This window comes from Geotrypetes seraphini, chromosome 4, assembly GCF_902459505.1.
Source record: "Geotrypetes seraphini chromosome 4, aGeoSer1.1, whole genome shotgun sequence".
In the NCBI taxonomy this organism is placed as follows: domain Eukaryota; kingdom Metazoa; phylum Chordata; class Amphibia; order Gymnophiona; family Dermophiidae; genus Geotrypetes; species Geotrypetes seraphini.
This window is the reverse complement of record NC_047087.1, coordinates 292,969,947-292,984,662: the sequence shown is the minus strand read 5'-3', so window position 1 is coordinate 292,984,662 and position 14,716 is coordinate 292,969,947. Positions and strand designations below refer to the sequence as shown.

Sequence of the window (14,716 nt, the reverse complement as noted above, 5' to 3'; positions counted from 1 at the left end):
TTATTCGCACAGACAATCAGGTAGCCATGTATTATGTCAACAAACAAGGGGGCATGGGCTCGGCCCCTCTTTGTCAGGAAGCTCTTCGAGTCTGGGATTGGGCGGTTCGCCACAACACCTTCCTCAGAGCGGTCTACATTCAGGGGAAGGACAACGTCTTGGCAGACAAATTGAGTCGTCTTCTCCAACCTCACGAATGGACGCTCCATTCCAAACCCCTTCATCAGATCTTCGCTCAGTGGGGAACGCCTCAGATAGACCTCTTTGCAGCGCCCCACAACTTCAAACTGCCTCAGTTTTGCTCCAGGATCTACACTCCTCTCCGCCTCGAGGCAGACGCCTTTCTACTGGAGTGGGGGAATCGCTTCCTTTATGCGTTTCCTCCCTTTCCTCTCATCCAGAAGACTCTGGTCAAGTTGAGATCAGACCATGCCACCATGATCCTAATTGCTCCTCGGTGGCCCAGACAACCTTGGTTCTCCCTTCTACTTCAACTCAGCAGCAGGGAGCCAATACTTCTTCCAGTGTTTCCTTCACTGCTTACTCAACATCAAGGTTCACTGCTTCATCCCAGCCTGCAGTCTCTCCACCTGACAGCCTGGTTCCTTTCAACATGACCCCTCACCAGTTCTCTCAAGCTGTGAGGGAGGTCTTGGAGGCTTCCAGGAAGCCTGCTACTCGACAATGCTATTACCAAAAATGGACGAGATTCTCGACCTGGTGTATTTCCAATGCTACAGAACCTCAGAAAGCTTCTCTATCGTCTGTATTGGACTATCTTCTACACCTGTCCCAGTCTGGTCTCAAGTCTACCTCTATACGAGTCCATCTGAGTGCTATTGCGGCTTTCCATCAGCCTCTAAAGGGGAAACCTTTGTCTGCTCATCCTGTGGTTTCCAAATTTATGAAAGGACTTTTTCATGTCAATCCTCCTATCAAACCTCCTCCTGTGGTTTGGGATCTCAATGTTGTCCTGTCTCATCTTATGAAGCCTCCGTTTGAACCTCTCAAAACGGCTCCTCTTAAGTATCTCACCTGGAAGGTGGTTTTCCTGGTGGCCCTCACGTCAGCCCGCCGAGTCAGTGAGCTTCAGGCCCTAGTGGCAGATCCACCCTTCACTGTATTCCATCATGACAAGGTGGTTCTCCGTACTCATCCGAAATTCTTACCTAAAGTGGTCTCTGAATTTCACATCAATCAATCCATCGTGCTTCCAGTATTTTTTCCAAAGCCTCATTCTCATCCTGGGGAATCTGCTTTGCACACTCTGGACTGTAAACGTGCTCTGGCTTTCTACTTGGATCGCACAAAGCCCCACAGGACTGCACCTCAACTTTTCGTCTCCTTTGATTCAAACAAGTTGGGACGACCTGTATCGAAGCGCACCATCTCTAACTGGATGGCGGCTTGTATCTCTTCCTGCTATGCCCAGGCTGGCCTATCCCTTCCCTGTAAGGTCACAGCCCACAAGGTCAGAGCAATGGCAGCCTCTGTAGCCTTCCTCAGATCGACACCGATTGAGGAAATTTGTAAGGCTGCCACTTGGTCCTCGGTTCATACATTCACCTCTCATTATTGTCTGGATACTTTCTCCAGACGGGATGGACAGTTTGGCCAAACTGTATTACAAAATTTGTTCTCTTAAGTTGCCAACTCTCCCACCATCCCATTGGGGTTAGCTTGGAGGTCACCCACTAGTGAGAATACCTGCCTGCTTGTCCTGGGATAAAGCAATGTTACTTACCGTAACAGTTGTTATCCAGGGACAGCAGGCAGCTATTCTCACGTCCCACCCACCTCCCCTGGGTTGGCTTCTCAGGCTAGCTACCTGAACTGAGGAGACACGCCCGGTACATCGGGCGGGAAGGCACTGGCGCATGCGCGGTGCGGGCATCTCAAAACTTCTAAGTTTCTTCAAGCAAGACATGCTTTCAAGATGTCCGTATCGGGGCTCTGTCGGATGACATCACCCACTAGTGAGAATAGCTGCCTGCTGTCCCTGGATAACAACTGTTACGGTAAGTAACATTGCTTTCCTTAACATGTGAAGATTGAAAAAGCATTTTTTTACCAAGGAGTTGAGGTGATTGTTGAAAGACAGTGTAGAGTCAATGATGATTCCCAGAACTTTGCTTGGGTGCTCAAGCTGCAGTTTGGTGCCAGAGGATAGTGGGATGAGGGTGGGTAGCTGATCTAATTTTGGGCCGAGCCAAAGTAGTTTTGTTTTGGTCTCGTTTAGTTTCATTTGAACGGTGTGAGCCCAGGATTGGAGATTTGTTATACAAGAAGAGATGTTATCAGAGAGGTTGGTGAGGTTAGAGTCGGTCTCGAGGAGGACAAGGATGTCGTCGGCGAAGGTGTAAAGTGTCTCCAAGTTGGAGGAGTTTCAGGGAGGACATATAAACATTGAAAAGAATCGGTTTCCAAGGGGAGGATGAGGTGCCATTCATGTTAACAAAGTAGGAGCGGGAACATAAGAATTTTGAGAACCAATCTAAGACTGGAGTTTATGCCAATTTCAGAAAGTTGGAGGATTAGTAGGTCATGATGGACAATGTTGAAAGCTGCAGAAAGGTCGAATTGAAGTAGGACAGCGAACTTGTTGCAAGAGTGAAGTTGTTGGACCTTTGAAATTAATGAGGCCAAAAGGGATTCGGTGCTGAAGTTGGGTCTGAAGCCATGTTGGTAGGGTAGGAGAATGGAGAATCTCTCAAGATAGGATGAGAGTTGGGTGGCTATGATGGACTCCAGCATCTTGGTCAGGAGAGGAATATTAGCTGTTGGGCGATAGCTGGACGGTGTGGAGGGGTTTAGGTCAGCTTTTTTTCAATAGAGGGGATAAGGCAATGTGTCCCATTTCTGCAGAAAACAGGCCTGAAAGTAGGGCGGAATTTATAAGTTTGGTGAGATGAGATGGCTTGTGCGGGAATATTCCCGTATAAGTAGGAGGGGAAAGGATCCAAGGTACAGTTGCAGGATTTTAATTTGAGGCAGAGTTTAGAGACCTGGGAATCGGAAACGAGCTCGAAGGCGGTCCAGGATCTGTCGGCTGGGATATGGTTGGCTTTGGTTAGAGTAGGGTTGGAGACGGCGAGAACTAGAGAGTTGTAAGAGGGTGTTGGTGGGAAAGAGCATCGTAAGGTAGTGAATTTCTCATTGAAAAATTTTGCTAGATCATCGGCAGATGGAGAGGAGGGGAGTGTGGTGGAATCATGTTTAGAGGATATGGAGCGCCAAATGTTGAACAATGTATTACTTTGGTTGTTGGATCTGGAGATTTTGTTGCCTAGTAGTTCTTCCTTGATTTTTTTAATGGACAGCTAAGTTGTTTTTGTTTTGTTTTTTTTTTGTTTGTTTTTTTTGGGGAGGGGGTTATTTTCTTTTTTCCTTGCCCAAGTTGCAATATTTCTGACTGTGCCTCTGGCCTGCAATCTATTTTCATACAATATTTGTATGAGATTTTGGTGTGCTGGATGTGGGGTGTTTTTTTGGGGGGCTGCTATTGTGCCTCATTTTTTTCACTACTGTTTTTGATATAGTGAAGACACATAAGTGGAGTTTTTTTAGCCATATGAAGCTTAACTGAGGCTGCTCCACTCTTTTTCTGTGTCTTTTTTTTTTTTTTTTTTTTTTTTCAGACTGTATATGTGATGTGTGTGTGGCCTTGCAATGTCCCATAAGACCCTTGAATGTTCAACTTAGGGCGCATTTCGAGGTAAATGATGATTGTTTGTCCCTATCCTTAGTTAGTTTGAAGGAACCCCATCCACTCAGGTTTTCCTATTGGTTATTGGAATTCCCTGTTTTGTTTTTATTATTTTTATTGATAATTGTAAGCCGCTCTGATCTTGCCCAGTAATAGCAGTACATAAAGTTTTTTAAAAAAAATAAATACAGTGGTGCCTCACACAACGAACTTAATTGGTTGCCAGGAGCAAGTTTGTTATGCGAAAAGTTCGTTATGTGAAACGCGTTTTCCCATAACAATACATGTAAAAAAAAAAAATTTGTTCTGTAGCATAAAATATGCTAAGATGACATAAAAAAAGATAAATTTTTTGTTATTATTTTTATTTAGATACATCTAAAAACATACATCTCCCTGTCCTTTTACTTCCACTATCTTCCTATCCCATCTCTATTCCCTTTTTTCCCTCTCCCCATGATCAATCATCTCACCACCTCTCTCTTCCCTCACCCTCAGGGTTCAAGATTGCTTCCACTCTTTTTCCTGTTGTTCTCTCTGCCTGTCACCCTATGATTTAGCATCCCTTCTGCCCTTGTCCAATATTTCCCCTTCTCTCCCTCCCTCTCATCCCCTGCTCCAACATACCGTATTTCGACTGCCCTTCCATCCCCAGGCCTGCCAATTTCCACTCATTTACTGCTTTCTCCCACCTCTGCCAAAGCCCGCCCCCCCCCCCGCAGTGATCGGCAACAGGCACCCCCCCTCGATCGGCGAAACAGGGCCCCCCCTCGATCGGCGAAACAGGGCCCCCCCTCGATCGGCGAAACAGGGCCGGCGACTGCTTTCTCCCGCTGCTGTTGAAGTCTGTAAACAACTTTAACACAAGCCACGGGGCTCTAACAGTGCGTATGCTGCCAACGGCTTCCTTCCTCCTTCCTCTCCCCTCATGATGTAACTTCCCATTTGGTTGATGGAGGAGGAGGATGGTAGCCGGTAGCGTCACGCACACTGCGCGGAAGGATGCAGCTCGGGCGACTTCGTTGTGTGAAACGAAGTCCGTTGTACGAATCAAGACAAGAAGTTCGTTGTGCGCAGCGTTCGCTGTGCGAGGCGTCTGTTATGCGAGGCACCACTGTATAAACATTTTTCATGATATCCACAATAAATATGCACGAGAAATTGATTTGCACAAACTGCCTCAGCTTGGAAGAGAGACGGCTGAGGGGAGATATGATTAAGGTGACCATACGTCCTGTTTTCAACGGGACAGTCCCGTTTTTGGACCAACCATCCCGTTGTCCCGACCCACCGCTTCGGGACACCGAAATGTCCCGTTTTCAGGGACAGCGTCCCGAAGCTGTGCATGGGGACACCGGGATTGGCGATCGCTTTCACTCCCTACCGTGCCGATTCGAACCCCGGTTCCATCCGCCGCCGCTGCTTCTTGCCTTCTTCCCGACGTCAATTCTGACATCGGAGAGGAAGTTCCGGGCCAGCCAATCGCTGACCGGGGTTTGAATTGGCGCGGCGGGCAGGTAAGAAGGGAGGCTGGCAGGCAGCAGCGGTACACAGGTGGGGGGGGGGGTGTTGAATCAGGCACTGGAGGGAAGGAGGTAGGCAGGCAAGCTGGCTTCGGGAGGAGGGGGTGGGACAAAGACTGGAAGGCAAGACATAGGAAGGAGGCACTGGGAAGGGGTGCTAAGGACATGGGAAGGAAGGAGGGAGGGAATAGAAAGGGACAATTGGGCCTAAGTAAAGAAAGAAATGAAAAAGGATACACGGTCAGAAGGAAACGCAACCAGACTCATGAAACCACCAGACAGCAAAGGTAGGAAAAATGATTTTATTTTCAAGTTAGTGATCAAAATGTGTCAGTTTTGAGAATTTATATCTGCTGTTGTCTATTTTGCACTATATTTGTCTATTTTTCTATAGTTACTGAGGTGACTTTGCATATTTTAAAGTCATCTGCCTTAACATCTTTGAAAACCCCCCAAATATAAATGATGATTAACATTTCTCTGCGTATAGTGTGCTTTGCATTAAAAAAAAAAAATTATGGTTACCATTATGAATTAATAAGATATTAATGTGTACATGAAAAATGAATGGAAGAAATTGGGGGTGGGATTGGGGGCCGGCCTGACAATGAATAGATGTCCCCTTTTGATGAAAAAAATAAATGGTCTACTCCTGACTCTGAGTGGAGTAGAATGGGTACAAGTATATTGTTTTTTCACTGTCAAAAATTACAAAGACTAGGGGGGACATTTGATGTAGATACAGGGAAATACTTTTAAAACCAATAGGAGGAAATATTTGTTTTTCACTCAGACAATAGTTAAGCTCTGGAACGCATTGCCAGAGGTTGTGGTAAGAGCAGTTAGCTAGCTGGCTTTAAGAAAAAGGTTTGAACAATTTCCTGGATGAAAGTCTGTTATTGAGAGAGACATGGGGGAAGCCTCTGCTTGCCCTGGATTGGTAGCATGAATGTTGCTACTCCTTGGATTTTGGTCACCGTGATGATGGGCTACTGGGCTTGATGGACCATTGGTCTGACCCACTAAGGCTATGTTCTTATGTTAACCTGACTGGTTTGGGAATCACTGGCTTAGAGTATCTGATATGCTAGAACCAGCCCTGAATGTAGTAGAGTAGGGGATTCTTAACCCTGTCGCCTGGATCCACGTCCTAACTAGGCTTGTTTTTCAAGATAGCTGTAATAAATGTGCATGAGATTTACATATAGTGGAGGTGACGAATGCACGTTTATCTCAAACATATTAATTGTGCATAGCCTGAGAACCTGACTGGCTGGGTTCAGAACACCTGATGTAGAGTAAGCTTTGTGACGTCACACTCCGCGTTTTTTTTATGGCGAGTGAACTGAAAAGATCGGATTCCGGAACCACGACGGGGAATCGGCGGCTCTGTGAGCTGTGGTATCGACGCGTTGGGGTTCGACTGCTCTTCCCTGCTGAACAGTGACGTCACTCCCTTCCCTGAGATTCCGGCGCCATTTTACGAAGAGCCGGCCCGCAAGGGAGGGTGGGGGGCGCGCGCAGCCGGTAAAGGCGGGCTCGATGACACGACGTTCCATCAGCGCTCGGGCCTCGCCGAATCTCTGCTCCCAGCGGAAACACCGCGGCGGCACTAGAGAGGAGGGCCCTAGGGACAGGTATTAGGAAGACACACACACAAAAAAAGAATTGAGCGCCCACCGTCGCCCGGGGGGGGAGGGGGAGGAAGAGTCGGGACGGAGCTGGCGGGTGTCAGTCCGGATAAAATCTGCTCTTCTCTGTAGTGTTCAGGTGCTGGAAACATTGAGTTTTCGCGCGCAGCAATGGTCCGGCCCGTTGTTTACAACTACCCATATCTTCACAGTAACCCTACTAGTTTTGCAACTGTAGTTTTGCTTCGCCCCAGGGAGGAAATCCTGACTTAACAACAATGGGCAAGAAAATTGCATTAAGACTATTGGTGGAGCTATATAAACTATGCCTTCAGGCAATTTGATGGGGGGGGGGGGGGGAAGGGAGAGATACAGTAATGCTCCTGATCTGGCTGCCAAATCCAGCTGCTGGGACCCCTTGTCACATGTTAGCACGGTTCCTCTGTCAGACATGGATAATAGTGTGGAAGACATTAGACCCTTGTCTACTGTACTGTCTTAAATTTGATTTATTTTTTTTATTTTATAGCATTTGATATAGCGCAATTTACAAGAGGTTAATGATATAGCCAGGAAAGGAGAGACGAGCTTAAAGAAAATATGGCCTTTTTTTGTTTGTTTACAAAGCTGCAGTAGTGAGTCCTGGTAGGGTAAATGCAGCACAGCTCATAGGAATTGAATGGGCGGTGTCACATTTGCTGCGCAGGAATGGCTACTGCAGCTTTCTGGGGGTCTACTTGCCTAAAAAGCCAAGTTTTTAAGGAGTTTCTTAAAAATGGGGAAAGAGGGTTCTTCTGTTTTTTATTTCTAACGGAAGTATATTCCATAGTTTTGGTGCAGTCTCTAAATGGATAATAGGAAGGGGGAGGTATGTAGGGCTTGTTAGGAAGCGTGAAGGGAATGGGATGGTTGCTACTTCTGTAGTAAGTTGGAAATATAACCAGAGACTTGGTTTTCTGGACCCTTGTAGATCAATAAGGGGAATCCTGACTTATCTTCAAATGGAAAAGACGTATTTCTTCTTTAAGGACTTTATTCCATTATAGTAATTTTTTAATGATTTTCTATTGGCTGACCTCTTCTGGATTTTAACTGAATTTATTTTTAACTTGATTATGCACCTTATCAAATTGCCGAAGGTATATGCCAAAATAAAATTAAATTCTACACCACCCCACCCACCAGGTACAATCTGCCCAGTGTTCATTTCTCCCATAATCTCAAATTACTTGCCTCATATTTACAATTACTTAGAGCAGTAGTTCTTAAATCTGTTCTGGGGGACCCCTAACCAGTAGGGTTTTCAAGATATTCATAATGAATATGCATGAGGTGACATACATGCAAATTTTGTCTCGAGCATAATCATTGGGGATATCTCGAAAACCTGACTGGCTGAGGATCCCTCAGCATAGGTTTAAGAACTTCTGACTTAGAGCCATGTTTCATATTAATTTTATATGATCACAGATAGTCCTACAAGTATGAGCTAAAAGAAAACTGCAGAGTCTGTCCCAGAATTTGCCAGATTGTACACGTTTACCTTGGCAATTGAGATGAATAAAAAGCTTTCTGATGAATGAATTGCTCTGTTATTTTGTAAATCGGGATTACCTTGTCTCCATAAGTGGTGTGTTTTTGGACTTTTTATCTTTTGAAGCAGATTCTGAAGGGCCAGGATAGGGGTAGGGCTCCTTGGCCTTCCTGAGATCAGCTTTGGAAACTTTTTTTTTTTTCTTTAGGCTTTATCACTCCACTCCAAGCACTTGGCCTGTTCATTAAGACCACCTAGCCAGGATATTGTCTGAAACTACATTGTAACTGTAATTTGCATAGGCGTTACCTAAAGTTTTGTAATAAGTGTATCAATTCTGGTGTGGTTTAAAACTTGTACTAGGACAAATATGGATACCAGTCTAGGGTGGATTTGCTTTAACTTAAATTGATTTAAATTAAGGTTTTCTACAGAAAAGATTCATTCTTGCTAGTATAATCTTAATGTTTATAACCAAATGAAGGTTTAATTTTTTGAAAATTAACTTTTAGTTTAGTTTTAGTTATATCAGAATTACTGATTTGGTTACATTATTAGAAATACATAATTATGAAATTATTTTGAGGTGAACTATCTCCAGTTTAAGTTAAACATTCATATTTAGACAACTTTCCTGCTGTACTTTTTATTGAAAGGTGAAAAATACTCATCACCTTAATTTTAAATAGTCTTATTTAACCAAAACAATAACATTATAGCATATGTATGCTTGTATTTGCTTAAATATCCATGTTAACCGATGTGGTTAAACAAAGTACAGTATCTCTTTTTTTTTTTTAAACTCTTTACAAAGTTTTATGCTAGCAGCTGCTGTGTTGCAATGGCACTGAAACCCATGAATTCTCACCCATATCTCAACATGCCCGTCTCTCCCTCCCTCCCTGTATTTTGTGTCCCAAGTAAATGCCTCCCTCCCCTGGGTGTTTACCTTCTTCTGGTTGGCTCCCTCCTCCTTCCAGCTGCAGTCATTTCCAGGGCAGGATTAACCAATAGGCCCAGTAGGCACGTGCCTAGGGCCCAAAATGGTCAGGGGGGCCTGATGAAGGAGGGTATCAACAGAGCATCAACATTGTTTTTTCCAAACAGCGATGGGCTCCTATAGCACCGATCGGCAATGCGCTCCCCCCCTATTGACGGAAAATAAGACAAGCAAGCAACGTGGGTAAGAAAGGCAACGGGATCTGTAATTTTGCAGGTGGTGCTGCTTGCCCAAAGTTTCCCTCTGACGCAGCTTCCTGTTTTTGCCTGGGCACATAGTGGGGTGGGGCGAGGCAGGGGTCCCAGTGTACTTGTGTGCCTAGGGGCCCTTGACAAATTAATCCTGCCCTGGTCATTTCTCTGCACAAAGCTGCGGGCAGCAGCTCCTACATGCGTCCTGTGGCTGAACCAGAAGCCTTCCCTCTGACTTAAGAGGAAACTTGGACATGTTTAGTTTCAGATGACGGCAGGACATCCAGGCAGCAATGTCAGCCAAATGGGCAGAGACTTTCTTGGACTTTAGGTGAAATTTTGGGTGTAGAGGTAGATCTGGGAGTCATTGGCATATAGATGATACTGGAATCCATGGGAGGAGATCAGGGCACCAAGGGAAGAGGTCCTAAGAGAACCCTGGTGTACACCAACTGCTAGAAGGGTAGCAGCAGAAGAGGACCCTCCAACACACACTAATGGTGTGCTGGGAGAGGTAGGAGGCAAACCAGGAGAGGACAGATTTGCGGAATCCAAGTGAGGACAGCATATTGAGGAATAAGCCTTGATTAATAGTATCGAAGGCAGCAAGCAGCTCAAGAAGGATGAGGAACGAGTAAAGGCCCTTAGATCTGGCCATGAACAAGCCACTGTAGACTTTGGTGAGGGCAGTTTTTGTGGAGTGTCAGGGGTGAAAGCCAGATTGTAGAGGATCAAGAATCTGTCGAGTTGAAAGGAAGTCCAGGCAGCTACGGAGAACAGCATGCTTGAGTAGCTTGGATGGCAACAGAAGAAGGGCAATAGTTTGACCACCTTAGATAAGTTTGTGATTAAAAACAAGCAGATTAGAAAAGAGGTAATTGATGGAACAAAACTGCCTAGTTAGTTTATGCAACACTCTTCATTCCATCTGATTTAAAACCCACACTTCAGTCACTGAGATCAGAATACAGTCTACCCAGCAGAACAAGAAATTGTAGGGAAACTGCTGGATAACATGTATGACAGAGAAATGGAGCAATGAACAGGTCTAGAGTAAATATTGATGGGTGGAGTAATATACAACAGAAACATTGTGGATGTGCTTATATAACAGAAGGGAATGTATTTCTTGTAGAAACAATTAATACCCTTGGAAATGCTCATATAGCAGAACTCTTACAGGAAGTACCAGCAAAAGCTATAATAAAATGTGAACAAAAATTAAAATATTTAGTACAGTTTAGTCAGACAATACTGCAAAGGTGTTCTACATTTCTTCTAATTTTGCAGAGAATGAAGAGAATAGTTGTAGTACTCATTTGTTGCCTCCTGCCACTGCTGCTTGTTTGGAGAAGTAGCATTAGCAACTGGGGAGGGGGGTTGGGAGGAAAATAGGGAGGTTTTTGCTCTTGTGTGGCAGTGAAGAGACAGGAAGGATATGAGAGGAGAGGGAGAGAAAGGAAGACAAAATGCCATCAGGGGAGAGGGAGAGAAGAGCAAAACCATCTTTCAGGTTAGAACAGCTTACTATCTTGACCTGGGAAAAAAGGTGTTGGCCTCTGAGAGCTAACTGAGAAATGTTTGTCCTTTCATAAGTACATCTAGTTGATCTGTATTAGTTCATGGTCACGTAGGGAGGGCAGGGGACAGGTGAAGGCGATGATGGTCCCCTTGTTAACCTCATTGTAGTGACTTCACTATATTTTGGGTTACCTGGTCTGAGCACTTCACAATAATATTTAAAATAAATTAAAGAAAGCAATATTATTAACAAGAGACTATAGCTGTGATTACAATATTATACTGTCCTTTCATAAGAACATAAGCAATGCCTCCACTGGGTCCATCGTGCCCAGCAGTCCGCTCACGTGGCGGCCCAACAGGTCCAGGACCTGTGCAGTAATCCTCTATACCCCTCTATCCCCTTTTCCAGCAGGAAATTGTCCAATCCTTTCTTGAACCCCAGTCCTGTGCTCTGCCCTATTACTCCCTCTGGAAGCGCATTCCATCACAAGTTGGGTAAAGAAGAACTTTCTAGCATTCGTTTTGAATCTGACCCCTTTCAACTTTTCTGAATGCCCTCTTGTTCTTTTATTTTTCAATAAAATATCTCTTCATTTTTTAATTTATATTTGTAAGTCTTAACTTGTAATGTGCAGTTGGTATAATACCATCGGGGTAATGTAATGGACACTTTTTTGATCACATCAACTCCGTCCTTTGCTCATGAAAAAGTTTTTGCTCACATCAACTTGGTCCTTAGAAGGGAGCATTTGCTCACATGAACTTGGCCCTTAAAAGGGAGCATTGGGTGGAACCAGGGATCTCAAAGTCCCTCCTTGAGGGCCACAATCCAAGGAGGGACTTTGAGACCCCAAGCTAATGCTCCCACAAGATGTTAGATGGAACTCGGTAGTGCAGTGGTTCTTAAACATGTCCTGGGGGTGCCCCCAGTCAGGTTTTCAAGATATCCCTAATGAATATGCATTAAACAAGTTTGCATATAATAGCAGTGACGGCATGCAGATCTGCCTTATTCATGTTAATTAGGGGTATCTCAAACCTGACTGACTGGGGGGGGGGCCCCCCAGGACATGTATAAGAAACACTGCTGTACATAGGGATGCTGAAAAGTTCTCAGCTAGTTTTATGTAGGGCTTGGACAATTTCCTGGAGGAAAAGTCCATAGTCTATTATTGAGAAAGACATGGGGGAAGCCACTGCTTGCCCTGGATCAGTAGCATGGAATGCTGCTACTCCTTGGTTTTGGCCAGGTACTAGGGACCTGGATTGGTCACCGTGAGGACGGGCTACTGGGCTTGATGGACCATTGGTCTGACCCAGTAAGGTTATTCTTATGTTCTTAACTTCCTAAATTCTGAGCGTTATTCTGCCACTGTAGCTGAAAAGTGTTATTATGCAAAATGTCAATTGTGGAAGTTTAATGCTATGTTTTGACATTTTCAGATCATTGATTAAACCACGTTAATGAAAAGTGGAATTTTTCAAGTGTATAACTTCTTGCTGTCATGAAGATCCTATTCCTGCAAAAGAAATCCCCAAAGGAGATACATGAATGTTTGATGCAAACACTGAGTGACAAATGCCTGTCATACTCCACAGTGAAGTGGTGTGCAAACTTTCAGCGTGGAGATTGAGACCAAAGATGCAGCAAGGCTGTGGTGCCTCTAATGGTGTCTTCTGAAATTGTTGACCATGTCATGACCTGATTTTGGACGATCGGCAAATATTGGCTAAAACAATTGCTGAGACAATACAAATATCCAGGAAATGTGTTGGATGTATAATCCTCAAGCAGTTGGGTATGCAGAAGCTGTCAGCTAAATGGGTGCTCAAATGTTTGAATGCTGATGAGAAACAATGAGTGGATACTTCCAAGTTGATTTTTCAGCATTTTTCAGCGAGCTGGTGCCAGCCTTTTGGAATGTCTAGTTACTGTTGGTAAAACATGGTTAGACCACAATTTCGAGACAAAATAGTTGGGTGGCACTTGGGTTTTCCAAGACCAAGGAAATTGGAGATCCAAAATTCAGTAGGAAAGGTCATGGCCACAGAGTTTTGGGATCAGGAAGGTGTTGTAATGACCAACTTAGTTTCCAAGGGGCCAAACAGTTAATGCAGAATACTACTGTAACTTGCAGTACCGATTTTTTAAAGGAGGCATTGAAAGAAAAAAGGAGATAGAAGTTGCGGAAAAGAGTTCTCTTTTTAAGACTATGAACCTGCTTACAAGGTTGGCAATTCAGATGTTTTGATGCAGTTGGGGTTTGCATTCATAGATCATCCACCCTACTCACCAGATCTTGCTCCATCTATTTTTGTTTCCAAACTTTAAAATAGTTTGAAAGGGCAAGTGATTTGGAGGTGATTGCAGCAGCAGAGCAGTATTTCAGTGACCCGATGTCGGAATATTTTTGGAAGGGTTACAGAAACTTCAAACATGTGCCAAGTGTGTTTAACGTAGGGGTGAATATGAAGAATAACTTGTAAGCTTCATGGCTCCATATTCCTTTCTTGGTTGGGCTGAGAACTTTTGAGTACCCACTGGTAGTGGATTGTTTTGAGCAGTGTATCCAAAACTGGCCTATTTTGATGAGTTTAAACAAAAACAAGAGAAAATAGATGTCACGGTTATGCCCAAAATTCTCAACATTAGTTGAGAGATATTGAGTATCCTGAAATCCATTTCTGAAGCTTTAAAATACAGAAAAATAGCTTTTCTATTGCTGATGCTGAAATTTTGGAAGGAACTGAATGAGCACTTTAAAAAACAGAACTGTACAATGACTAGAATTAATTTACAAGTATTAAAACCAATGGGACAAGCATTGTCATCTCATTTTCTTGCAAATTTATCGAATACCAGGGTCAAATATTAACCCCCTCCTTTACTAACGCATAGCGCGGGTTTTAGTGGTGGTAACTGCTCCAACGCTGACGCTAAAATCTGAGCTACGTATTAGTAAAGGAGGGGGTAAGTATAGAAGAAGAGGAGTTAGCTGTGACTGGGTATCCAGGAATCATCCATCTGTAATGCCAACTAGAGTAAACTTCAGAGCTAAGGGGGAAACCAAGAAATGATTGCTGATGGTGTGTTAGTCACACGAGTGAGCTGGTGGAAGTCGCTTATAGCACTTGAATTTTTAGAAACAGTTGGAAGTAATTTCACTTAACAGACTCAATCCAAATTGAGAAAGTGTTTAGAACCTGATAAAGCAGGAACGTGGTTTTTTTTTTTTTTGGGGGGGTTCTTTTCCAGTTTATGAACAAACAAGAAGATGAGCGAGCTTCAAAAGATAGCATATTAAGGTTTTTCTGTGTAGACCTGGGTGATGGGCTAATTTATGTGTTTGTGTGTTTTGTGTTTTTTAAGATATTTTGTTTAACCACATCAGTTAAGATGGATGTTTAAGCAAATACAAAAACACCTATGCTATAATAAGTACATTCCAAATATGAATGATTAACCTATTAAACTGGAGAGAGTTCAGCTTGCAGTAATTTTATAATTATCTATGTATTTCTAATAGTATAACAAAATCAGCAATTTTTTAATATAAATGTAAAACTAATCTGAAAAGTTCTTTCAAGAAATGAAACCTTCATCTAG

General features: G+C 43.7%; 1 protein-coding gene across 5 annotated transcripts in view; it reads left to right on the top strand.

Annotated features, from left to right (window-relative positions):
- The window catches only part of SLF2 (SMC5-SMC6 complex localization factor 2), a 196,864-nt gene that overhangs the window by 14,663 nt on the left and 167,485 nt on the right, over window positions 1-14,716 (top strand). For 2 of the 5 annotated variants that reach the window (XM_033941813.1, XM_033941809.1), the window contains exon 2: window positions 12,553-12,908. The exons of 2 other annotated variants lie outside the window; for them this stretch is intronic. Coding sequence is in view for 2 of the 3 variants with exons in the window: in XM_033941809.1 (XP_033797700.1) it covers window positions 12,877-12,908 (32 nt within the window). In the remaining variant the exon portion in view is untranslated. Of the gene's footprint in view, window positions 1-12,552; window positions 12,909-12,994; window positions 13,340-14,716 lie in introns of those variants that run through there. One more of the 5 variants, XM_033941810.1, reaches the window with a different exon arrangement.